Source organism: Hirundo rustica, chromosome 6 (assembly GCF_015227805.2).
Source record: "Hirundo rustica isolate bHirRus1 chromosome 6, bHirRus1.pri.v3, whole genome shotgun sequence".
In the NCBI taxonomy this organism is placed as follows: Eukaryota; Metazoa; Chordata; class Aves; order Passeriformes; family Hirundinidae; genus Hirundo; species Hirundo rustica.
The window spans coordinates 51,916,100-51,942,768 of record NC_053455.1 but is presented as its reverse complement, the minus strand read 5'-3'; the positions used below and the strand labels follow the sequence as shown (position 1 = coordinate 51,942,768).

The window sequence follows — 26,669 nt, the reverse complement described above, 5'->3', positions numbered from 1 at the left end:
CCATGGCCTCAAGCAGTGTTTTTCTCCAAGCTGCCTTCTTGCCCTTGCAGCCTGGCTGCCCTAATTCCAGCGGTCCTGCCCCAGGAAGGGTCCTGGCCCCTTCTCAGACCAGGGAGAATGCGAACCACGGTGCCACGGATGTTCCAAGCCTTGGGCACCCCGTGCCCACGTGCCCCATCCCTGCCATCACTGCCTCCAGCAGAGACCAGCTGAGACCCTGCACAGTGGTGAAAAACAGGGCACAGAGGAGATTTTTTTTGGTTCTGCCCCAGAAAGTTCGAAGTGCCACAAGCAAGAAGGGACCAGAGCCTGTGAAACAGTTATGGAGGGTAAGGAAGAATCACAGAATGGCCTCAGTTGGAAGGGAAGGGATCTTGAAGACCATGACTACCCTGCCCTGAGTAGTGAGAGGAAAGCTCATGTCTTTACAAACAATTTAATGGGGTGAAGGTGTGGGTGTTAATGTCTTTGAAATGGGGCTTAATGTCTCTACCAACTTTGGGCAGAGGGTTTGTTGCAGAGCCCAGACAGCTTGGCTCCTGACACAGACAAGGGAATGCACAAGCCAGAGTTTCTGAGCTTTGGGGTAAAACAGTAAGTTTAAGGAGAGAATATGTGGTGGGCAGCTTGGGAAAGCTGTCCCTTCCTGGTACCTCAGCCAGTGGGGAAAGGAAGAGGGCAACATGCGGCCAGGAATTAGGATAAAAGAAGACAGCGCCTTAAAATGGAGGGGAAGAAAACCACATGGGCATTCCCCAGTGGACTCTCTCCCTTTATTCGAATAAAGTTGCAGGAGTCCTCTGTCTCTTTTTTTGGACATAAATATCTGGCATTTGTGGAATTTTCCTGACAGCTGGGGGCTGGGTCCAGAATCCTTCCACCGTCTGGGTCCGACAGGCGGTAAGAGGAGCTGGAGGTGCACGGAGGTGGAGGGAGCAATATGGTGTTGGTTTGGGAAAGGATTGGTTGAAGGGGAGTGTGGAGAAATGTGGTTAAGGCAAACAGCAGCAGGAGGCTAACAGTGAGGACTAGGAAGTTCTCTGTCTTATCTTCAAAATCCTCAGTCTAATACAGGGATAGCTGCAAATCTTTTGTATTCCTGGCTTCCAGGAGAGAGAAAAGAGGGGGAGATCTTGTTCCTACACCCCCACCCCTCCCCAGGCCATTATGGAGCCAGGATTTGGGTTTGACTGCTTGACTTAAGGGGTTTGTCTCAGGAGTGTCGAGGCCGGCTGCGGAAATGCAGGACCGACGGCACGGGCGGGGACTCTGGGATACGGTGTGTGGTGAGGAGGGTGAGCACGAGGAGGAGGAGAACGGAATATCTGGGAAATGCGGATTGTACGTGGAAGGATTAGGGTCTTCTTTCAATGGATGTGTTTGGGTCACTGGAGAAATGAGTGATTCTGAGCTGTGGGAGAATGAGCACCCACAGGCAGTAGGTGGAAGAGCAGAATAAGTCTCTGGATGAACTGTTTAAAAGAGATGAAAGAAGAGATGAAAGAAGAGATGAAAGAAGAGATTATGAGGAAAAGGTAAATGCACAGGCAAGAAGAATGGCAGTTTTTACCACCTGCACCAGGAAATAGTGATGGGAGGCCCAGGACCTAAGGGTAGGGGGTGACCACCAGGACAGCGATTGGGAAGGAATGAAACATTAGACATGGATTGTTAAGGGTGTCAAGAAGTCATTTGAGTCTCTTGTGGGATTACTTGAGGTCATTTGGGGTTACTTCAGGTCATTTAATTCCCTGGTGGGGTTACTTGAGGTCATTTGAGTCCAGGAAAATCCACAAACACCAGAGGTTTACGTCCAAAAAGGAGACAGAGGAGTGCTTCAACTTTATTCAAATAAAAGAAGAGATTCCACTGGGCACACCCGCAGGGTTTTTTCCTCTCCACTTAGTAAAGAGTTGTGTGTCTCGGTGACAAAGAGTAGCCTACTTTGCCCCTAATTCCTGGCCACATGTTGCCCTCTTCCTTTCCCCATTGGCTGCGGTAGCAGGAAGGCACAGCCTTAGCAAACTGCCTACCACCTATTCCCCCTTGAACCTACTGTTTTATCCCAAAGTTCGGAAGTTCAGCCTTGTGCAGACCCTTGTCTGTGTCAGGAGTCCAGCTGCCTGGGCTAAGACCCATTTCAAAGACATTAACACCCACACCTTCACCTATCAAATTGTTTGTAAAGACATGAGCTTTCCTCTTAGCTCCTCCTTTTTTTATTTCTCAATTTGTCTTTACATGCCCTAGTTATTATTAGCTGAACTCTTTTTAACAACCTGGAGCAGTTGTGTAGGGGTTTTAGTATTTATTCTCTTTTTTGTGGGAGGGAGAGATTAGGAGAAAAAAAAACAAAGCAGGCTTAAGCTTAAAAATGAACAAAAATAGTTTTATTAACATACACTAAAAGAATGAAAGAAAAAAGAAAGTTGAGAAAAAAAGAAAAACTAAAACAGAATGACACTTTAAAACACGCTTCTCTCCTCTTGCAAACTATTAACTTTCTTATTGAACAACATAGAAAGACACAACTTGGGATTTTCAGTCAGTTTCACTATTTAGACATAATCATTCATTACTTTTTAGGAGAAGAGTCTCTCTAAGATCTTTTTATGAAGATGTTTGTCACAAAACAAAATAGTCCAGTGCGTCCAATGTCACACATCTGCTACTGCCCGGAGTTTTCACAGACTGTGATGTTCTATCAGCAAAGCTTCTCAGTGTATCTGGTGTACTATTTACAAATACTTCTTCTAGTCTAAAATTATCTTTGTCTCAAAGGCTGAGACCTCCTTTTAACCCAGGAGCAGGGGCTTTAAAGTTCCCAAATAAATCTCAATTACATCAGTCCTCAATTTTGATTAGAATAGCATTCTCACCAACAACACTAAGATGCTGCAAAGAACAGTCCATTTCTCCATAATTTGACTTAGAGAAGTCTGGTTAAAAATGTCCACTTCTTCAATCCTGTTCCAATATTCTTTCACTTCTAATCTAACTGACTTCATTCGGTGTCTGTTCTACGTACCCTCTGTTTTCTTTCTTCTTTCTCTCAAGGAAGAATTGTGCTTTAAAAGTTCCATGTTGCTAGGAAAGGGTTAAATCCACCCAGGCCTGCAAGGGCCACGTGCATGCACCGGGCTGCATGGGGCTGAAGAAAATGCAAAGCTGTGCTGATGGAGGAAGCTGGTGGATGTCCTTTTTTCCACCCCTCGGTCTCACCCAGGGCAGCTCGGCTCAGAGTTGTTATGAAGCTGAAGGTTTTCTTTCTCCGCTGCCAGCGGTGATTAAGCTGGGCCATGGCTTGGCCCTTTCTGCCGCAGGCCGAGCCCGTGGCCAGCGCTGCCGAGCTGCAGCCGCTTTTCTTCCCTGCCGGCAGCAGGAGAAAGGGGCTCAGCCGGCCCAGGCCCTCCCTGTGTGGGCAGCAGCCCTCAGAGACCCGGCTGGGCCCGGCCTGGCCGCACAGAGGGGCATCAAGTCCCAACCCAGGCCCACCTGCCGCTTACAGTGCTACCTCATGGCTGATTCCAGAGTGAGAGAGAGCGATTGCAGCAGATTGGAGTTTTAAATGTCCCCTCCAAAGTCACATCGACATTTCCCATTGGTCAACTTAGCTGCCAATATCCCAGCCAGCTTTTTGATAGGTCCTTATCCCCCCCCCCCCCCCCCCCCCCCCCAAAACCACTCCACGGTTTGGGCAGGGAAAAACATCTCACATTCCTCTATAACCAGAAAACAAAATTGTGCCAACCCATGATAAGTTGAAACACCACCTCTTGACATTTCCATGTCTGGTGGGTCCCTGCACCAGGTGTGGCAAGTGAACACAGAGAATAAAGTAGACAATGACAGTTCATTAATCACGAGAGGTCCTTGTCCATGGCTCCTGACAGCTGAGGTCTCCCATCCTTTTCTTCCAGGTGAGAAGACCCAAATCCTTCCAAATCTGCGGGGCTTTAGAGACCCTGACCCAAGTGTGATGGGTCCACCGGTGTTCAGCTGTCCTAGCTGCTGTCTCTGCAGTCCTGGCTGGATGTTCTGAACAGCAAAGTCCAAAGGCAGCATCTGTGCTAACCGGGCTTCCTGTCAATCCGATTACACAAGACAGTATCCTGGCCACATAGTGGTTTAAATACGTATCTTCACGACCCTGACACATTGAAAATTAACAGGGTAAGAATGCCAAACAGTTCAAAGGGGAATAATTGAATATTCCCTCAGGTTTGGCTCTTATTCTTGCCAAAGCTAATGGCAAAAGCCGTACCCATGGCATCTTACTTTCTGTCACCAACTTCAAAGGTGTTTCTTTAGTCCTCCATTCATCCTTTCTATTTGACCTGAATTCTCACATTGCCTGTGAGTATGGAGGTCCCACAGAATTCTCAAATCCTTTGAAGGATCCCCCTGTCAAATGAGTTCCCCCATCCAAGTCCACTGCCTTCACAAGCACATATTCTGAAACCATTTGTTTTCCAAAAGCATGTACCACTCCACATGCATACTTTTAATCTGTAAATATATTCACTACCTTTCCTTGATACAATCTGCAGGCTTTTATTAAGGCATACAATTATGTGGTTTTGCTGACCATGTGCATGGTCATGTGCAAGCCACAGAATAAAAAATCTTCAATACAGGTCCTGCGATACCCTCTTAATCCTACAAATTGCCACAGTACCCCTTCAGTCCTGGGCCACCTCCAAGATTTCCTTTAGCCCCTGTGGGCTAACACACTCCAAGCCTCTAGCCAAAGCATGCCCCAAACATTCAGCCTTTTTCTCCATCACCTGTGTCTTCCCTTCAGACACTCCAAGCTTCCCTTCCAGCCAGAAAACCAGATCATTTCATAGTGGCTTTGCCTACCACCTCCTCCCATCCTCCTGATAGGAGTAAGTCCTTCACACACTGCAATTACCTAATTGCTAGGGATGGAGGAAATTAACCTCTTGCACAAATAATCCCTTCTGCCTCCTGTTCCCACTCAAAGGCAAAATACTGTTTACTATGCTCTGTAAGCAGGCATCCCCAGAAAGAATCCTTTAGGAGCATCTCTTTTAACCAGTTCATCCAGAGACTTATTCTGCTCTTCCACCGACTGCCTGTGGGTGCTCACTCTCCCACAGCTCAAAATCACTCATTTCTCCAGTGACCCAAACACAATCATTGAAAGAAGACCCTAATCCTTCCACGTACAATCCGCATTCCCAGATATTCCGTTCTCCTCCTCCTTGTGCTCACCCTCCTCACCACACACCATATCCCAGAGCCAGTCCCTGTCCAGCCTCAGTGTGCAGACACCCCCAGCACACCTGTCCTGGCCCTCGGGGTAGTAAGTGGACAAACCCAAATCCCCTCCCTGCCCCGGCTCCACAATGGCCCGGGGCATGGTGCTGTTGCACGAACAACACCTCCTTATTTTCCCTCTCCCGGAAGCTGGGAATACAAAAGACTCCCTGTATTAGAGTGCAAATTTTGAAGATTCCTTATCACATAGCCTCCTGCTGCTATTTGCCATAATCACATTTCTCCACATTCCCCTTCAACCAATCATTTCCCAAACCAACACCAACTTGCCTGCTCTGGTTGCTGAGACCCTTTCTCTGTGGTTCTTAGTGCACCCTCTTGGGCAATCCTGTCCTGAATTACCTCTGCAAGAATGTGCAAACCATCTCAACATTCTCCCAAAGGACCCTTTGGAGGGAGGTTGGGATCGTCACCCCTACCCTTTTTTCGACTTTCCCTTGTTGCCTACCCTGGGTGTCCTGCCATGTTTATCTCCCCAAAGTTGTACTCACGGCCTCTCCCTGCAGACCCTCCACGGATCCACCTGGTCTGCCTCTCGTCTGTCTCCTGGACAGTCTCTGCAACCCAATGGCTCGGTGCTGGCCAGCGCCGAAGAGAGCTCGTCACCTACAGTGGGCGAGGTGCCTCCAGCTCCTCTTATTGCCTGCCGGACCCAGACCATCCCGGACCGAGGCCTCAGTTGTCAGGAAAATCCACAAACATCCAAAAAAAGAGACAGAGGACTCCTGCAACTTTATTCGAATAAAGGGAGAGAGTCCACTGGGGCATGCCCATGTGGTTTTCTTCCCCTCCATTTTGTAAGGCATAGCCTCCTTTTATCCTAATTCCTGGCTGCATGTTGCCCTCTTCCTTTCCCCCCTGGCTGAGGTACCAGGAAGGGACAGCCTTCCCAAGCTGCCCACCACATATTCCCTCCTTAAACCTACTGTTTCACCCCAAAGCTCAGAAACTCCGTGTGAAAAGTGCATTATTATATGGCTCTACACAAGATAGTTACTATATGTATTATGTTGTATTCATTAGTAATGTTAATATTTTGATAGTATGGTAAATGTAGTTTTGTAGTTAAAATGTAGTTTTTATATACCAGCCACAGGAAAACGTAAATCTTTCAGAAAAGAAGAATTTATTACTTCCTTATCAGAAGAGACCAACTTCTCCTGCCTCGCTCAGCCCTGAAGACGCCATAGAGATTAAAGGAAAAAAGTGACACTAACGAGAGAGAATTCTTTCTTTGAATGGAATTTATGCATCATGTATGAAATATATGAATATTCAACAGGCTATTGCTTTTAAGAGATAATCCTTTGTTAACGGGGGTCATTCTTTGGAGCTTTTGCCCGGGAAGGCACCCAGACGTCTGTAACTTTGTTTTTATTGTCTCGTATTGTCCCAACCCTAATTGTTCAATTTTTTTTTTTTAAACTCTAATTCTATTACTATTCTTATAATCATTTTATTACTATTAAACTTTTAAAATTTTAAAAACCAAGTGACTGGCGTTTTTCACACTCCGGCTTGTGCATTCCCGTGTCTGTGTCAGGAACCGAGCTGCCTGGGCTCTGCAAAAAACCCGCTGCCCAAAGGCAGTAGGGACATTACGACTCTTTTCAAAGACGTCAACACCCATACCTTCCTTCACCCGTGGACTTGTTTGTAAAGACATCAGAATACATATTTCATGTCTAATCTAAGCCACGTCTTTCAGTTTGAAGCCATTCCTCCTGGGTCCTGTCACTGCACGTAAGAAGCCCCTCTCCATCTTTCTTGCAGGCTCCCTTGAGGCAGTGGAAGGAGAAGAAGGGAGCCCCGCGTCCCCTGCGCCCCTGTCCGGCCTGTGGGAGGCCGCGGGCTGTTGCTCGAGGCCGCAGCACGGCGCGCTCCCGCTATCCCAGCGCGCTCCCGCTATCCCAGCGCGTTCCCAGGCCGATCGAGGCCGCTCCCGAGGCGTTCTCCTGCGGCCCCCCCCCGCGCCGTCCCTCGGGCCCCCGCGCCGCGCCTGCGCGCGCCTGCGCCGCGCCGCGCCTCGCCATGGCGGCCTGGACGTGTTGCCGGGTGGCCGCCGTGTCCTGCCTGGTGCTCTGCGTCTCCCTGCTCCTGCCGCGCACCTTCCTGCCCCGGGCCGGCGGCAGGCAGGAGCCCGGAGCCGCGCCGCCCGAGGGTAAGAGGCCGCTCCTCGCCGCCGCCCATCCCTTGTTCCCCCCCGGCCCGGGACGCCGCGGTCCCGCTCGGGGTGAGCCCGGGGCGGGCGGGCTGTGGGGGCTCCGTGAGGGGCCGCGATCTCCGCCGCCCGGTATGGAAACGTAGCGTAGCTCCCCCCTCAGGCGTGTCTCCCCCGTGCTCATCCCTTAGCGACCTGTGGAGTGCGAAGGATTCATTCGTGGTTACCGCTGTGATCTACTTCTTTTTCTTCTTTCAAATAGTTTAAAAACTTCAGAATATCATTTTATTTATGTGCGAGGTATTAAAGCTTCCCGAAAAGTGACATACTCATTCCACATTTTTTGTTTGTTTTGTTTTGTTTTTTATTGCAGTACATCCCTTCATTATTTTGTTATTTTGTGTATGGAATGCTTTTGTTGTTGCATACGAAATAAAAAATCATTTGAATCGTCTTCATTGTTCAGTTTTAGTTTTCATGTGTTTTAAACTTTTGTTTTCATGCACCACATTCTCCTAATGCTGTGGCCACAGGGTGGCTTATTTTAGGCTCACGTCCTGTCCATGCAGACCCCCAAGCTGTGTCGTTCGTGCCTGCCCTCCCACTCTGCATGTCCTCTCTTTAAGTTCTCAAGGAATGGGTTTATACAAGCATCTCCCATGCTTTTTATGCCCATTGCCGTTTACTGTAGATGTTGTTTCTGCCCAAGACACTTCACAGGAGTAGTTGGTATCATAATCCCAAGTGTTGGCAGAGAAGGAGTTTTGCTCAGAGGTGCCCACAAACCAGAGGTGAGGCTGATGGAAGCACTGAAAACTTACAAGTTCTTCAAGGATGCTGTCCCACAGGGACTCATTCAGTGACTGTGTCTTATGCATCCTTCCAACAGCCTGGTTCTTTCATGTCTGCACTCTTCAGTGAGATGGTTTTCACTTAGTATTTAATTTCATGGTTTTCTAAGGACCTTCAGGCTGAAGTTATTGCTAAAACAGTGTTATGTTAAAGCCAAAGAGGGGATTTCCATGCCACAACAGCCCTTTCACCATTACCATGTGTATTTCGGGTCTTTAAGAACTTGAAAATAGGTTGGTCAGCACTGTAAATCTGCAGGTGTATAGTTCTACTGCAAGATCTCCTCACACTGAAAACCCATATAGGTCCATCAGCCAGCGCAGGTGAGGACTGTGGAGTCACCTGCCTGAAGCAGGGATCGGAGCAGATGCTCTGGGACGTTGGAACCTGGCTCCCCATTAACTTCTGCCCCTGTCCAGCTCCTGACTGATCCTACAGTGGTATCAGATGATGAATTTGACACACCATTTTCCCACAGCAATGTAGCCTTAAGCAGTTGTCAGTGTTGTGGTGCTCCTTCCTTTGGCTGCAGGTTGATCTGACAGAAAAACCAGCTTTAAAAAAACCAACAACAAACTTGTCCTCCAATTATTTTCAGTGCCATCTGTCAAATGAATGATGTTTGTACCTGTTCTAGCACAGTTGGCTTAATTACAGCTACAGTTAAATGCTTAAAGTAGGTAACATAAATACTCTTTATATCCTCAATGTTGTAAATACTTCCCATCATTCCTGCAGAGATCGCAGGACAGCACAGGCCCCCAGCATTGCTCCCCTGTTGCACCCCAGCACCTGTGTTCGGCTGAGGATGTAATAGCTCAGTTGGTCAGTTTCAGGTGAGAGTTTATAGTCCATATTTTCAATTTGATAGCAAGGATTTCATTACATCTGCTCTGTAGACCAAACTATTTCACCTGAAGTTATTTTTTTATTGGAAGAATAAATCTTGATTGAATCGCTCAATTCATATCTCTGTCATTAGTTGTCCTCTTCAGTGCACTGATAACTGCAGTTACCTGGCAGGAGTTTCAGGAGCTTGAGGTAATCATGTCATTCTTGAAGTTAATAAAGTGCTTATGGTAGTCTTGGGGGCAAAATGTCTCTGAATAAAACATGCTTAAAGTTTAGTACTGTTAGAACTCAATGTTACCAGAAGGCTTTTTATCAAAACAGGCTTTAGGTGTGGGAATGGAACTTTCTCTAATAAAGTCATTTTCAGAGGTCTCTTCTAGGAAGATGGTGAGTGTTGAACTATATTATATTTTAGGAAAATGGTTGAAGTTCGTATTATCTTCCAGACAGGAATGTTGTGGTTTTTTCACAGTAATAATTTCATGTATATGACAAAGCTTACTTGAAGAACTTACTGTGTTTGTATCACATTCCTAGTTGACTACATAGACAGGCATTAGAATGTTTATCTTTTGTTAAAGAGGAGCAAAAGGGGGACCTACTAGCAGTTTAAAAAGAGCATTTTAAGTCTAGTCTTCATAAATATATGCCGTGCATTTTGTAAAGCTACTCTCTAAGTTGGTAGTTTCAGATAAACCTTACAACTCCATGACAGCAGCAGACCCTGCTTTCTTACAAACAATCACGTGGTATCAGCTTTACAAAAAAAATTTATATGACAGTTCAGGTAACCCCCCTGCAATTGTGCAATGAGCACATCAGTTGCCCGCTGGTGTCCTGAGGAAAATGGTGTGCCAGAGACATATTACCCAGACTAAGAGTTGCTGAATAGTACAGTAATGTAAGTCTAAATAACTTTATAAATAGTTGAGTTGGGCTCAGTAGCAATTCCTAAAACCCATTAAGTAGAACACATAGCAGTTTTTGTGGAATAAAGATGCTTAAATGGTCTGAGTATCATAATCTGGTTGGTTGTTGTATTCATTGTGTTGTAAATACGGTTTTTAAGATTTGCTTCTTTTCAGTTGAGTGTTAATATTGTTTCGAGATTAAAAACCCACAGTCATTCTCATGTGAAAATGCCATGAGGAACTTCATCTACATTCAGAAACTACAGCCTATTAAACAACACAAATGTATGCTGAGGCATTGTTTCATTTCTGGATTTCAAGCTGTTGAAGGGACTGGGTTAAACAAAACCTGCTCTGGTTGCCCTGTAGGTGGTTTGCAAAACGGACAAAATTGTTAAATGTGCAGGATAAAACCTAGGTTAAAAGACTGCAAAGCCGGATAGGGTGTGGTTGGTGGGAGTTACCGCACACAGCAATCAATCTGCATGAAGGCAGCACTCGGGCTGTCACAGGGGAATTGAAAAATATTTCAAAAGCAGAGCAGCACTTTGGCACCCTCCAAAGCTAGCGGGAATTAGTGCTCTTCCCACAGCACTCAACAGGAAAATGTCCTGTTGAAGTACATACCATCCCCACTGGCACATGGGTAGGGCAGCAAACAAGGACCCTTCTGTGCTCAAGTGTCTCCTTGATTTTCTTGATGGAGAGTATATTACTGTCTCCATCTGAAAGTGGTTTGTTTCATCCTGGAAGTGTGGAATCTTGTTCAAGTCATAGTGCCCTCAAATTGTTACTTTTTCCATTTATATACTGTGCGTTTTAAGAGCTTTGTGCGTATGTTGCTTTCAAGTTGCCTGTGTCCTCAATTTCCTGTGTAATTTGCATGGGTTCTTCACAATAAAAAAAGACTATGGAAGATAGTATTCTTTATTAAGGAAATAATTACAGAAGTGTAAAATCAGCAGGGTAGATTTAGAAATAGGAGCCGTGAAATTCCCCTTTAAAATTATCTTGATAATGAAATGTCTAGTGTCTGTCCTCTTGGCCTGATTATATTTAATTGAATTGAATCTTTTAAGCACAAACAAGGCCTTGTGGATAATTTAGAAAACTATTCACTTTAAAAACAGTTTCACCTTTGTCAGTTATTTTCTGCTTCCTTAATCTATCTTTTTTTAATTAATAATATTTGCATAAGACATTTTATAAATGTTTACCTACCCTGCTGCTTCATCCCCACCTTAGTGATACTGCTCTCTGCACGACATCACACTCGTTTCCACAGTGACCTACTGCTACAGGGCATTGCTGCTGGAGCAGGGGGACTTTCTTGTAAATAAGATGCTATGCTTTCCATCACGGACTTTGAATAATTCACTAAAATTTAAGTGCATGATAACAGCTTCCTCGAAATCAGGCTAATCTGAGAGTGGCTTTGGTCAGTGGTGGTGTACCTTGGCAGTTACACTAAAGAACTCATGAAATGTGTGCTATCATCTACAAGAAAAATGTGTTTTTAATAGTGGAACTTCATGAATTATTGATATCACTTCCTAGTAAGTGTTTACTGCAATTTTCTGTGCTCAGGAATTTAGCTGCCTATGATGGTGTTTCCTAGCAAGACCAAATGTTAATTAAATTTTTTTCTTGTGTCTCATAAAACTATTTGCAGCTGCATACTCACAGAAGTAAAGTCAGTTATTTGCAGTGCTGCTTCAAACCTGCTTTTCGTTTTCTTTCTGCAAGCACAGGCAGCCTGTCCCAGCACCAGGCAGCAGCAGACTGTGTGTGTGCCAGGGAGGGGCAGTTTTCCAGCTGGGATCAGGGAGTGAGCTGCAGCCTAGCCTGGCATTCCCCTTCTCTGGTGCTTCCATCCAGCGCCTTCCACCACCAGATTCCATGGCAGAGTAGCTGAGTAACTCAGCTCAACACCAGTCGGTGGAGGGGAGTGCAGGTGCACATCCAAGTTGGATATGGAGATGGAAAGCCAGATGTCAACTACACAAAGGAGTAAAATTGTGAATTTCACAGCAAAATTGTTGACTTGATGGCAGCAGGAAAATACAATAATGCATGAGCTTAAATTTATTGAGGTTCTTGCACCCTTCAGTTGTGTGAAATCATTTGCAGCACCATTTCAGGCTCTCTGCAGTCTTACTCTGGCATCTGTACTTCCATTTATGCTTGCTCTCCTTTCTTTTCTCCTGTGTTAAATTAAGTCTGCCTAGAAAGGTTAGAAACCTCTAAATTTTTTCCCTCTGAAATTCCAAAGATAATATGTCCTGGGCTATATTCAATCTCCTTTCTCAGACTGCTTTACCTTGGATGTTTTTAATGAGAACAACTTGAGGTAACACCACTTTTCTTAATCTTTCATTACTCACTTGGTAAAATCAGATAAAATACTATTTCTTATGGCAATAACCAAAAATCTGTGTTGAGCAAACACTGCAGCTCTGTGTCAGGGTGTTAGGTGGATAATGGTTTGGACATTAATACATTTATACATTAAATGCATTTGGGCAATATTGAAAGATTAGGCTCACAGTGGAAAACTGATATGTTGCTGGAGGGTCTTGAGGAGAGAAACACTTGGGAATCTGGCATTTCATCCCACTGGACATGCTGATCTCTTGGGTATTCAGAGAAGAATATACCTATTAAAATCCATGTTTTGTTAATTGCCCTGCCAGCTTTTTCTCTGCTTATAATCAAGAGATTATAATTTTGTGATTCTACTCCTAATTGTGTAGGAGTAAAATGCTGGGAGTAAATGGCTTTAAGTAAAACCTAACTCCTAGCACTTCACATCACAACAGACTGAGGACTGAGTTTACTGACTTAGTCCAACAAGTTATTTATTCATCGGTAGTGGTGAATTTTCAAGCAGAGAAAATAGGTCACTTGCACCTGCTGCAGGTTTACGCTGCATGTAAAAGGGTGGAAAATAATAGAAGGGAGATGATCATTGTGTGTTTTTTGCAGGGAAGCTTGGTCGCTTTCCACTGAGGATGCATTCCCACGCCATTCCTGATGGCCGAGCTGTCCCTCATTTTCCAAGGTCTCACCTTACTGAAGCAGTTGCCAAAGCCAAGGCAGGTGGAGGTGGTAGTGGAAGCACTGGTGGAAGTGGAAGAGGTCTTGTGGGACAGATTATCCCTATATATGGATTTGGCATCTTCTTATATATTCTGTACATTTTATTTAAGGTAAGACCAACATAAATTGAAAAGTCAGGGAAAAAACTCAAAAAACTTAGAAAAAAATTTATACTCTCATGTCAGTACCTTGTTCCATTTCAGCTGTGCTCAAAAAAATGCTTATGCTGGACCTTTGCCTGGTGGCCAAAAGATTGGAGTATCCTGTGAGTTTTGCTGTTGCAAAGGCTGTAGCTAAGAATGCAGGGAAAGATTTCTCTTATCCTGCATTGGCCTCTGACCTCTTTCAATTTTTTTAAGGATTTTTTTTTCCCCTGGAAGATGTGCATGTCTAGAGTAATGTTATATTAATTTTGAATATGCATTTTGTATGTGGCTACACATTATATGTACTGTGTATGCCACATGTTGTTATTTGTTCCAAGAGTCTGATAGGAGTTTTCAGCTGGCAAAATCTTCCAGGCATCTTTCATGGTTTTGCTGCTGGGTGTGCTTTTCTGTGGCTACCTTCTGGCATATTTCAGTTTTCTGTATTTTTTTCCATTGCCTTATCTATTACTATTGTTGTAACTCATAGAAGGGCCATGTTCTTGTCCTCATCAGCTGGCTTCCAAGGGAAGAACTACTCCTGCAGAGCGGAAATGCCCCACTGCTACACCTGGGAATATGAAGAGGAAAATCAGTGAGTATGGCTCTGACTTGTATCTGTGTAGCTGTTGACTCTATAATGCTCCAACAGGGTTCTTCAAGTTCTGGGTGCACTAAAGTTGATGTTCCCTCCCACCTGAAAAAAACCCCCAAAAACTAAGCCAGAATCTTCTGTGTTGGAATGAGCAAGAGTTAAAATAATTACTCCACTGTCACTTTCTAATCTCATTCAGCCCATGAGGCTGTGATAGCAGCCTGATCCCAAGCCCCTCTTGGGAGGAATGACTTTTCATGAGGTTTGCTGAATTAACTGCATGGATTTGCTGAAAAGCTGAGTCACTAATGATTAAAAATGGATAATAGGATGTCCAGCTATAATTATTGTATAATCCCTAATAGTCTAGTAAGAGCATAGAAAGATACCATGAAAGCTAGTTTAAATTTTTTGCATTGGTGAATTCTTAGCCATTATCAGACATTTCCCTAATTTGTCCCCTTTTTGCAATGCAGAGTTTTCATGCATGCAATAAAGAGAGCAAATAGTATTTTGAAATGTTAATTTGATTTTACCTAAACATTGGTGAGATAGATTCAAGTATTTGTAGGCACTTATTAGATAAATTAATAAGCTTACTATTGAGGATTGGAAGAGTAGTTACCATCACAGCATTTAAATATGTTACATTTAGCTGGCTAAACTGTAATAGGAAAAAGAAGTCCTTAAGGCTTAATAGAAAGTGGTAGCAGGAAGGTAATTCTCTTAACACAGTTGTAATTTTCTTGACATTAATGCACATATTAGGAATACCTAATGTACTCAGTGCTGTAGATTGTGTCTCCAGTGCAACTCGTACTGCATTGTGCCTGGCAATCTTGGGCAATATACTAGCAATGGTAATTGTATTTTTTTTCCTCTGATGCTTGGTGAGAGAAAGTAACTTTTCAGTAAGTTAACTTTGCCATTATATCCCAAAGAACTAATGGTGAAAATTATGGCCTTTTTCTAGAGCTCTTAATTTATATTCCTAAAGCATTCATGGCAAGATGTAGCAGAGCAGGGGTCAGGTCACTGGATTAGGAACCTGAAGACTGAGTCGCCACTTACATAGTGACTTGGAGGAAGTAACTTCCTTTCTCTTTGCCAATTCCCCTTCCTCTTTTTTTAAGTCTCAGACATGCAAAATAATTACATCAACGTTGCATTAAGTAATGACAATCTGTGCAGAATAGAGATCTTTCTAAAAGCAGGATGTTTGTTGATGGATTTCTCCACTGTGCCTTTGTGCTGCTTAAATGGGTGTAATATTGGTAATGTTCTTCACCTTCCTAGGCCAGGAAAAATAGGTAGAACTCTCTAAGCTGAATCTTTTAGTTTCCTCACAGCCAGTTTGGTTTGGTACAGAATTTGCTACCTGTGATAATGTGACAGGGATACATTTTCAAGGCTCCTACTAACAGATTTTGGGATTTTTTTGTTTTGTTTTATAGCTGACTATGAGCTCACTCAACTCCAGGAAAGACTGAGAGAGACAGAAGAAGCAATGGAAAAATTAATCAACAGAGTAGGTCCTAAGAATGACAGGTGTGTTTCAAATTAAAATATTTTAAGGAGAGGTTCTACTCTGATTAGAAATTAAACTTTCTTGTATTATCTATTTATTGCTACTTCAAATTATAGAAGTTTTATTTTACACATCCCAATTCTTGTTATGCAGCTTTTCTCTTTTCAGTAGCTAGACAAAAAATAATTATTTTTTTCCAACTTCATTTTCCTTAATCAGAAAAGCAATTATCCCTATCTCCCCACTTTGTACAGTGTGTTATTAGAAAGAAAATGGCGGGTATATGTATACAGAAGATAACCCATCTACATTTAAAGTACATAAAACAGCCTGTTTTATGTGACCAAAATAATATCCTGAATTATTCGTTTCCAGTTCTATGGATTATTTTCCTAAATTGAAATACTGTTATAATCAATGTAAATTCCTGTTAGAATAACCATAACATTTTTCTTTAAGGCAGAATTGTATAATAATCTGATTACATAACTTAGTTCCATTCTAAAATCATGCATTTGCTTCTAAATATAAAAGACAAAGGGTTGTAAAATCAGCATTCCAAATTTTATTATGCTTATTAATGTTTCCTACAAATCTGATATCACCAGTCTGTGTTACAACGGAACACTGGAAACAAGTCTATGTTTTTCATAAGGAATAAAAAGAATAGATCAGTAGGACACTGCATAACTGCAGTGTGAAAACTGAAATACCGTAAATTTGAAGGCAAAAAATGAGAGCTGTTTGGTTTGCAAATCACATTAACTTTGCCTGGATCAGCCAAGGCCTGTTTCAGCCCATCCTTGTAGGAATTCTGTGCTGCTGTTCATTTATGCCTGAAACCACTTCTTCTTGAGTGCAGTTTTGCCCACTTTGTGCTGTGCCCTGTACTGTCTCAGGCAGACAAGGTACCCAATTTGCCTATGTTCAGCCAGGTCCTAGTGGGAGGGCCCCTAAATTGCCCTGGTTCTGTTAGTGGAACAGAAGGATCCTGCTTTGACTGCTACTCATCTCTGTTCTGGAGAGCTGACACAATGCTCTACACATTCCTCTAAGCTGACAGAAATAGGCTTATGAGCTGCCCAGATATTGTGCTGAATCTCAGGATGGAATATTTTTTTACTGAGAAAATCGGTTTAGGGTCTGATCCAGTATTTGTTCTACTCTGTGTTATTGGCCCAAAGCCTCTATTTAGTAAAACTTCCCTTCTTTGTTCAACCAGACTATTTATGTAGACAGTTCTAAAGGTCTCAGGGGAAATGAGAATCTGAATCAAATGAAGAATTTTGTGTGTTGCCTCTTTGAAGAAGAGGGGAAAGGCACCTCCTGATGGAGCAAATAGCTGTTTTCAAACACTTTGAAGCTTTCTTAATCTACTCATTAATTTCACTAATGCTGAATAAATCTATTAAAATAAAACCTATGGTTAGAAAGTGTAGTTAGAGTACTGAGCTAGGCTTATTCAATCTGGATATTGATAGATTTAAATAAAAAGGAAAGAGTAAGAGAGTAAAAATGACTTGAGTTTTATTTATTGATCTGCAGTTAAACAGAAACACACAGAGAAGTCAGAGACAGAAATAACTGGTATCAGGTTTCAGCTAAGACACCAGTTGAGACCATGGCCCTTTACACCAGGCATGACAAAGCAGCAACCAGCCTGTGTTGTAGAAAGAAGCAACCAGAAACTTGGATTTGCTTTTCTTTTTAATGAGGTTTGAAGACCAACCTCCTTCCAAACCAGCATACCAGTTGGAATTGCTACACCATTAAGTAGAGAAACAAGCTTCCAGAAATGCAAAAGTATCAAAAAGTACAAGTACAGGTACTTTTAATAAGGCCTAGCATATTGTAGGAAGAATGAGAAGAAGGGTAAAGAAAGCAAGACGGAGAAAGACCTGTCTGGCTAGGTCCTCAATAATGCAATCCAAAAATTCTGTTTCTGGTAGTTAGGTAAGAGGTAGAAATAATGCAGATCACCTACCTGTTTTTAAAGTCCTGTTTACCAGGCTTTCAACTGGAAAAACTTCATTTTTTATCATAAACTGAGCAAAGGTGATATGGAAGAGAGAGAGGCTCTGTGGGGGTACCATTTTTTGGGATGTAGCTGCATTTTGATAGTGATTACTTTAAGATCATGAAGCTAAAAAAAATACCAGTTAACATGTCTGAGATGCCATTTTAGATTATTTAGATTATTTTCCCTGCAGTCATGATGGCTCTTCAGGAAATGTTCTAATCTCAGAGTAAGAGTAAGAAACCTTTACTTCACCTGTTAGTGAGCACTTTGGGACTCTACAAAGTGTAAGTATTGCCATTATGAAAAATAATGCCTGTGTTGGAGCTACAAATACAGAGAGGAAATATAATGACCTTTTCTTGCACTGTAAACCTTCTGCATCTGTTATCCTCTTAGTATTCCTAAATGCATTATATCCTGGTAAATCTCCCATGTGCACGCAGCCAGATGTCTTATACACTGCCAGCAACCTACAGTAAGTCTTCCCGAAGGCCTTAAATGAAGTCAAAATAACATGTGGGCTTTAGTTTCTTCCTCTCTGCAGGGAAACCTGCCTTTTAAGCAAGGTATTTGGAGGAGGAATACTCTGAAATACAGAGCCCATGTGTTTGCAGTAAGACAGGAGTGTTTTCTAATGAGAGTATCCCACATATTAGGAATTTTCCTGTATGAAATGCCACAGTGATGCAGCTGCATTGATTGAGCCTGTTATCTGAGCTGGCTTAGCTGCCCAATGTGCTAAAGAGATAGGCCTCTCTGCCTTAAACCAAGTGATATATATTCAAATTGGGTACAGTTTTGTCTGTAAAAGCAGGATTAGTTCAGCAATTCTGTCACAGCTTTGGTCAAAGGTTGATGAAGCCATTCCTTTTTGTGAGCCTCTTAATTCACATCTCAGATTCCACATCGGCATAAGCCAGGCTTTTGGGAAGATGCTGCCTCACACCTTCAGTTGTTTGTGGAACAGATTGCCACCACAGCTTAGGAGGAATCAGTGCAATCTATGTATAGTGTTGGGACATCAACTTTTCAAACTGTGGAGCAAGGTGCTCCTTGTGGAAATGCAGAAAAGTGATGTTTTGCCTTGTGATCTCAGTGAAGCAGTTTAATCTAGGTAGGTGCTAATCAAACCAGCTCCTGAGCTGAGTTCAGTTACAGACACCTGTGCTTGCAGCTGTGCACAAAATCCAGCCCAGGATCAGCACTTCCACTACCATCACACCAACCAGCAGTAGGATGCTGATTTTACTTAATACCAGTGTGACTTTGCTGCCCTTAGTGGAGTAGCCATCATGTCACCATCATTCCCATTTAGGCAGAGTGGCAAAAAGTACCTCTTGGAGTGCTGCTCCAGTCCCAGCAGCTGGTAAGAGGAAAATCTGAAGAAGGACATTGCAAGTTTATTAGAATTCTGATAACTAAAATGAGGTTTACATAGATATTAACCACATACAACCAAAATCTGCTTCCAGCTCCTCTCTTCCCATCTCTTCCCTACTATTCACTGAGCAGCCTACTCAGTGAATTTACTCTTGGGGATTATCTGTCTGTCTGCTTTCCAGACCAGAGATCACCAGAGACCATCTGTCTGACCTCAAATACCACCTACAGTTCAGCATTCTGTGCATGCCAAGGGCTACCCTTTCAAGTAACCGGGGGCAACAGCTCCTGACTGAAGCACAGATCCAAAGAGTGCCAGAGGAGTGGCTTGAACTGGCATTACTACTCAAGAATGACTTAAACCTCAAGATATCATAAGTTAAAACTCAAGATGAAACAAGCATCATTGGTCAGAACCATGTTCACCCCTGGTGGCAGCCAGTGTCTTTCTCATTCTGGCCTACTGAGATAGCAGACTGCAGAGCACCCCCCTCCATATACTACGTTTTTGTCCATAAGAATTTTAGAAGCCTTTTTTCTTTTCAGAGAAAATGACATGTAATGACTACATGATCTTACCTGTCGGAAGCATTTTTGTTACAACAGAACTTGTATTACCTAAGCAGTAATAATTACTAGATCCAACCGTGTAGAACCAGTTAAAAGTTTGCTTTCAATCTGATAAAAGTCTCAGTCCTCCCCCTCTAATTCTAAAGGGCAAGTTAAAGTTAAATGTAACACCTTCTTTCCATTCTTAAATCTTCCTTCCTGTTTCTCCCTGCCCACCTCTCCAGCAGGCTGCATTGTTGACTATCTATAATGACAGGATGATCTGTCCAGCTTGCAAATTTAATGGTCATAATGGGAGATTTTAGAGTCTTGAGACTAATGACTGTGAGAAATTTTGATCAGCCTCACTAGCTACACATGTAGCACAGATTCAGAATTTCATTTCCTTATAATACTTCAAACAAGGCACTGCATCCTCACGTAATTTTAAAGGCAAGAAATTTCTGTAGTGTCTTTTTACCATAACTCTTTTTTGTGTGTCACTTTCATCTTGCTCTCACATTGGCTTTACTTGCCTCCCTTTACCTGTTTAAATTGCAGGCTTTTTGGATAAAGGGATAAACTATACCCAGCTGAAGTGCAGAGCACACGCTCCTCAGTAGGTTTCTCCAGACTGTGCTGCTGGCATGGACGAAACAGTTGGGTTCAAACTCTTTTCATAGCTTGCAATAACAGTGGGCTAAATTCTGGTGTCTAATATTTTCTAACAGGACCCAAAATGTTACAACAGACCAGGAAAAAATGTTACTTCAACAACTCCGAGAAATTACTAGAGTTATGAAGGAAGGAAAATTCGTTGATGACATCTCTCCTGAGAAGGAAGCTGAGGAAGCTCCTTACATGGCGGATTGGGAAGGTGAGCGAGAGCCTTTCTTGCCATTACCCTTACAAGAAAAAGTGGATGAAGATTACTCACAGTTCCAGATACTTTCAAAGTTTTGGTTAACTTTATCCTTCCTTTTCCAGAAGCCAGCGTTCAAAACTTTGCAAGAAGTTGCTTGACTTTTTTGTTTTCCCCAACCATAACAGAAAAAATAGACTTTGAGGTATCCAACTTTTTTTTTGCTGTAAACACTGCACTATCTGCTGCCCAAAGTGGTGTATGGATATTCACATATGCTCCATCTGCTGCTGGGGCTTGGCTGCTCTGGGTTTATATCTTTCCCTTTCTGTACTGGGCTGGATTTCATGACAATCATAAACCCCTTAGAAATCAGAATCAGTATGTTTTAGATAACTTACAGTTTTCACTTTTGATTAGTCACTCTTTGTTAGCTTCAGTGTTGTAAAAGTCAACTCCAGGAAGTCTTTTTAAAACTATTTATTTTAATGCCCTTTCCATTCCTTGGTGTTTACCTGCTACATAAATGTGTTTTCAAGATACCTTAGCTGAGCTGCTCTGAATTATAATTTTAAATGCAGACTTAATTTCTTGGTTTTTAAAAAGCTTTCAAAAATGATCCAAAACATAAAGCATAAACAGTGGCCTTGAGCTCTGTTCATAAAGTCAAGTTTGTGATGTTTTTTCTAAAATGAAACGTACAAAGTCATTGATGTATCTGTTTTTTCAACTTTCTCAGTTTATAGCAAGCGTTCAAGCCATGTATCAGTCAATTTGTAGGCAGTAAAAAAATAAGGATCCATTTAAAGATCTAAGACACACCATTTTTACCTGTCAGCCCCTATAGCTTCCAGCAAAGCTCAGCTTTCACTCCTGGAAGTCAGTGTTGATATCCTGGCGCCCTGAAAGTAAGTAAATTTTTTTTTCACCATCTCCCAAGAAGACATGCTTTGCACATTCTTGCCGTGGACTTAATCCTGTGATGTGTACATGGCATTAAAGAGCTGACACTTGTACTGGCAGTAGAAAAAAACAGCTGTCCTGGCCAACTTGCATCCACCACTGAGGTCAGGACTACTTTAGATGCTGGTAATACTCCAAGCTGCATATCCCTTTATTCCTAAGGTTATCCAGAAGAGACCTATCCTGTCTACGATAACTCCGATTGCTTCAAGCGCAAACAGGACACAATCCTTGTGGATTACCCTGACCTGAGCCAGCCCACTCCAGAAGAGCTGGCAGAAAGAATGGAGGGCATGGAAGATGAGGAGTATCCTTACGATGAAACCCTGCTAAGTGATCTCACCACGGGAATGAGTGGTCAGGATTTAATGCAGAAAAAGGAAGATGTAACTCTCATCAGGGAGGAGAAGAGTGACCTTCCCACCAGCCAGAGCACTGGGGAGTGCTGCTGTTGCTGTGATGATGATCCGGCTGTCATAGCAGAGAATGCTGGATTCCACTCTGAGAGCTGCAGTGAAGTAGAAGAGACAAGCCAAGAGGACCTGTCAGCGGAGTCAGAAAATGAAAATGCAGCCCTGCAAAAAGTCACGGATTCAGAGGAGACAGGCACACTGAGAAAGCGCAACACCAAAGTACTTGGTTGATAGGGACAACAGTGGATGCTATCTGGATATAAAGGTAGAGGTCATGAACTGTCATCCATGTGGGTTTTGTTCCTCCCGGTGAGGACTTGTGTGTGTTCATCTCCTTGTACCTATTGCATTCTCGTGGTACCAGTCACACCATCTGCCTGAACTGGAAGCCAGTGCCCTCTTTCATGCACTCGTCATGGGTTACCATGATGCTGCCAACAGTGCTTTGTCCTTGATTATTGAAGCCTTGTATTTTGGAGCAGATATTTGTGACTCATTCCTTTTCAGTTCTAAAGGAGCCATTTTTGTGCTTTTTCATCCGAGAATTAACCAAATATCTCTTCTGACTTTTCCAAAAACATCCATGTGCTACCAGTTAGGAGAGTTAATCAAATCCTTTTATATACATGAGTTTACTGGGATGCTGAAGGACAAAACATGCCTTCTTTCTCTTAGCTCAGTGTTAGCTGGACAGCAGATCATAGTCACACACATGATTCTCCCTGTCATTGCTCTCTATGCTTGAGAAACTGCTGTCACTACAATCCACAAAGCTTCTATGCTACACCACAGCCCCTTTCCCAGTTATTCCATGTTGTTTGAACAGTAGCCTAATCCACGTTGTGTTACTTGTGTGAGCAAGACTGGAGCTCTGTGAGTTGTGCTTTAACTTTGCCTTAGCCAAGGTGAAATTCCCAGATGATTGCAGGAAGTGGACCACAATGTGTGAGAGCACTAAAAATATCCCTAGAGATTAAAAAAAAAGCAGTGTTAAGTTTTGTCTATAAAGGAGGGAACATGAGGGACCCTCAGACTGAAGGTAGCAGGTAGGCTTTTCCTCCTTCCTGGAAACCTGCAGGTTTTTTATGCTCTTGGAATGTTGTTGCGAGGGTCATGTTGAGGCAACTCTAGGTATGGGATGAGGAGGGTGCTGGGGTCAAGGGCTCCTGAGGGGACATGGCAGGCTGTCCCTGTACCCAAGGGACAGCCTTTCTTGTACAAGCAGCATGACAGGTGGGATGGGCTCCAGGGAAGGGTTCGTCATCTCCCATGAACTTCGTGCTTCTCCCATATCTGGGCACTTTTCAGGCCCACCATAACCCAGTGTATTGGGCCACACTCATAGCCCAGTCACAGTGGCTGTTTGTGATGTCACCAGTCCCCTGAGTGCTCTGGCACTATAGAAGCAGGACCCTCTGCAGCTGCCCCTCCATCCACCCAGCTCTGAGGCCCTTGATTAATGTCTGGAATGAAGAAAATCCAGAGCAGTGAGGTGGATGGCAGCCCTCCTTTGTAAGGGACAGCAGCAGGGCCCCTTCCAGTGATGGCCGAAGAGGAAGGCATGTGCCAGGAGGAGGCCATGGAAGAGGAGGAACAAAATCACCCCTTTGCCATGAGTGCCACCGCCCTCAGTTCCCTGGCCATGGCCATGCAGAGCTTGGCTTTGTCCCAGCGCAGGGACATCGGCCTGCCAGGGAGCTGCTGGAGCAGTGAGCTGGGTGGCCACCCACGTTTGCGCGGGACAGCACACAGACACGTCCGGCAGAGGCCAGAGAGGGAGTCACAACCCCTGGGCCTGAAAAATGGCAATCAACGGTGCAGGAGAAGGAGGAGGAGGAGGAGAAAGAGGAGAAGGAGGAGCATCAGCCCTTGCACCATGAGAGCCATGGCCAACATGCGAGGGACGACATCCAGTGCGTGCCTCCAGGAATTCTGGCGGCTCAAAATCCGCACCTGCCTGACTGAAAAATAAGCAACAAGGACGAAAATGCTGTCATCCTCCTTATTTGGGACTTTGGCGACAGCACCTGTGCTCCCGTGACCCTTTAAGTAGAAGGTGTTTTTTAAAAATTTTCCCGTTCCACGTCCACATCCTGCTTTATTGGTTCCACCTTATGTCCTGGGGGTTTTTAGGCTGTAACATCAACAATTTGGGACTAGTTTTATTAAACAGAGTAAAGCTATCATAATGAAGGCCTGGAGCCCTAGGAATTTCTACTTTGCAAATGTCCTAGGGAATATTATGGAGTCCCAGCCTCCACATGGGGCCTGTCCTATTGGCTCACCCATTCCATCTCCTGGCAGCAACAATCATTTGTTGATTGCCATGCATTAATATGAACCCTTCCTTCTCATCCCCTACCCCACCCTTCTTGGAGCTCCTCTGCTCTAAGCCACAGGGAAAGGACATGGATTGACTTGGCTTTCACCCAGCTACTATACTGAGGTGACAGGAGTTTTATCCCCAAGAGGGCCACTGAGGTTCCTGGGGTCTGGAGGTGGTGTTGCTTCAGTCTGAGGACAACAACAATCCCTGAAGGATGAGTGAAGTCAGCCTTGAATTAAGAATATTAGCAGACCAAGCCAAGAATGTAGACAGCTGTTTCTCTGGATAAGCAGCAGATGGCAGTTCGGCCAGGAAGAAGTGCTGGCCTTCTCATGGAGGTCCCTTCTAGCTACTTCACAGGAAAGTTCCTTTCAGTGTTGGGAAAAAAACCAAATTAAAAAACCAAACCAATAAACCAAAAAAAAAAAAAAAAAAAAAAAACCAGCAAACTTTCTTTCTTCTGCTCTTTTTTTTGATTTTGTGAGTGCCTATGGGTTCTTCTGTCCCTTCTTCGTCTCCACAGTCCTGGAAGGGTACTGATGCATGGAGCATAGGCCCAGCCCAGGCCTTGGAGATAGTGAGGAGTTGGGGCTCGCGGCACACAAGGGCAGGCTGAGGGAGCTGCCTCTAGTCATGAGGGTGGGGTGGTGGTGGAGCAGGTGGCCCAGTGAGGAGTGGATGTCCCATCCTTGTCAACATTCAGGGTCAGGTTGGCTGTGGCTTTGACCAATCTGGTCTAGTGTCAATCTCACCCTAGTGTTCAGCCAAGCCCTAACATCATTCCCCAGTCAGAAAGACCAAAGGAAATGGCAGGAGATGTGCTGGAGCCCCGCTGTGGATACAGGCACAGCCTAGTGTGAGGCTGACACCCTTTCCCTGGATTGTCAGACTGGTGAGTGCTCCCTGCGTGTCACCAAAACTGTCACACTGAGGCAGAAACCCAGGAGCACAGGGCAGGCATCCCACTGCATCTACACCCACCATGGGCCTCTGGGACACTGCTTTAATGAAATAAATTGGGTTCCCCTGGTCTGCAGCAGCTCCAAGCCAGATGCTGGGTGCCATAAGGGTGGGGTGCCAGCCTCATGCTACCCCCACAGAACTGCTCACATCTGGCCCTAGCTGCTGGGGTGGGGTGTGGGGGGAGTGCCCGTGGCAATGGTACAAATGTACCAGTAATCCACGTAATCTGGGAATCCACCAGGTAGACATCACCACGGGAAAGTGGATTTGTGTTCATCAGGAGCTCCTCGTGATGGCCATCGTTCTCCCAGGTGGGAGTTGCCCAATCCTCCTGTCAGAGCGTTATTGTGTGCTTCTAGAATAATCATATTGTGTACCAGATGTTTTCTCCCAGGTTTGCAAAACTTCAGCCAAAGGGATCCCCTTTTCAATGCCAGGTCTATTTCCCATTGTTTCAAGCATTAAAAAGGACTTGAACCCCCCTTTTACATAGAAAAATAAAAGGAGCTGAACTCCACTTTTACATGTGCCTTGCAAAGGCTCTAATCCCTTACACCTTAGGAGTTGTTAGGGCTACTTTTAACACCTGTGACAGAGTTAAAGGTTTCCTGTTTCTTTGCAGCAAGGTGTCAGAGAGCCTCAAGAGCTCATCCCTGAGGTGGCCTTGGCAGTCCCTCCCCAGGGACCAGTAAGTGCTCTCTGAATGTAGCCAGCCTTTCCTCCTGTAGCAGCTCACCAGCAACCTTCAAACTGGGATTCTTCCTGTTTGAGTATTACCTTTTTGGCCTTTGCCTCAGCTTTCCTCCCTCTGAAAAAGAAATGTCTATTTAGAGGAGCATTTTAGAAAAGGATCATCAAATATGTGTCTCCAGGTTCCACAACTTCTAACTGCTCACTTCTACTAGAGGAGACTCTTAATATGAAGAAGAGCTTAGCTGATCAAAATCAGGATTCTCAGAGAACTTTGATTAAGTAAGTAAATCAAAATCATAGGTCAGAACATCAGCAAAGCTGGGAATTTGAGAAAAAGTCAGCAGTTAGGGAGATCTCCACTGGAAGCAGTCACTCTTTTAAAAAAGCACATGTTCCTTTACTTGTGATGTTTCCCACCTAGCAAACGAAATGGCTATGCTTTCTGTTAAAGCTAAAAGAAACAGCACATGTTGTTAAAATGAAATATTATGACAAAACTAGGTCTTAAAACCCACAAATAGCATTAGTTCTCCCTGGATATTTGAGAATGGTTACAGATTGTTTTGGGCATTCCATGGTATCAGGAAAAAAGCAAACAGTAAGATCACTGCTGGCCCCAAAAATACTCTAAAGAGCATTAGTTATCAAATGGTATTTGGAAAACAGATAAATACCTTAGAAGTTTATGACCCAACTCTTTGCATTAGCAATTAGTATCCATATCTTGGATTTTTAATTTTCCAGCTAAGAATAAGAAAACTATGCTTACCTTTGAGAACACAGAACAATCTAATGCAATAATCTTCTATTTAAATAATAATTACTTGCACATTCTAATAAAAAATAATAAAATTCTATGTTTCTAACCTTATGTATCACAAACACTGGGGAAGAGAAACCAGGTAGGAGTTAGAAAATCATCTATATATCAATGGTTTTATATACTGACTACGTATTTCAAAGCAAATAAATCAGACAGACTGAGCATCCCAAACACAGCAGGAAGGGTTGGTCTGGTCAAGTGATTTTTCTCAGCTTTGGAGCTTCATCAG

The 26,669-nt window shown here is 43.6% G+C and overlaps 1 protein-coding gene across 1 annotated transcript; it reads left to right on the top strand.

Annotated features, from left to right (window-relative positions):
* Window positions 1-7,332: 7,332 nt before the first annotated feature.
* RIC3 (RIC3 acetylcholine receptor chaperone) lies at window positions 7,333-23,037 on the top strand. Its single transcript, XM_040066029.2, has 6 exons — window positions 7,333-7,465; window positions 13,066-13,289; window positions 13,842-13,920; window positions 15,375-15,468; window positions 20,129-20,274; window positions 21,385-23,037. The coding sequence occupies exons 1-6, from the start codon at window positions 7,336-7,338 to the stop codon at window positions 21,864-21,866; spliced, it is 1,155 nt and encodes a 384-aa protein (XP_039921963.1). The 5' UTR covers window positions 7,333-7,335; the 3' UTR covers window positions 21,867-23,037.
* Window positions 23,038-26,669: the final 3,632 nt, after the last annotated feature.

Excerpts from the sequence above, each read along its gene's own strand:
- RIC3 (XM_040066029.2), top strand. The coding sequence starts at position 7,336 with ATGGCGGCCTGGACGTGTTGCCGGGTGGCCGCCGTGTCCTGCCTGGTG. Across the intron at positions 15,469-20,128 it reads GTAGGTCCTAAGAATGACAG|GACCCAAAATGTTACAACAG; the intron begins GTGTGTTTCAAA and ends ATTTTCTAACAG. Across the intron at positions 20,275-21,384 it reads TTACATGGCGGATTGGGAAG|GTTATCCAGAAGAGACCTAT; the intron begins GTGAGCGAGAGC and ends TTTATTCCTAAG.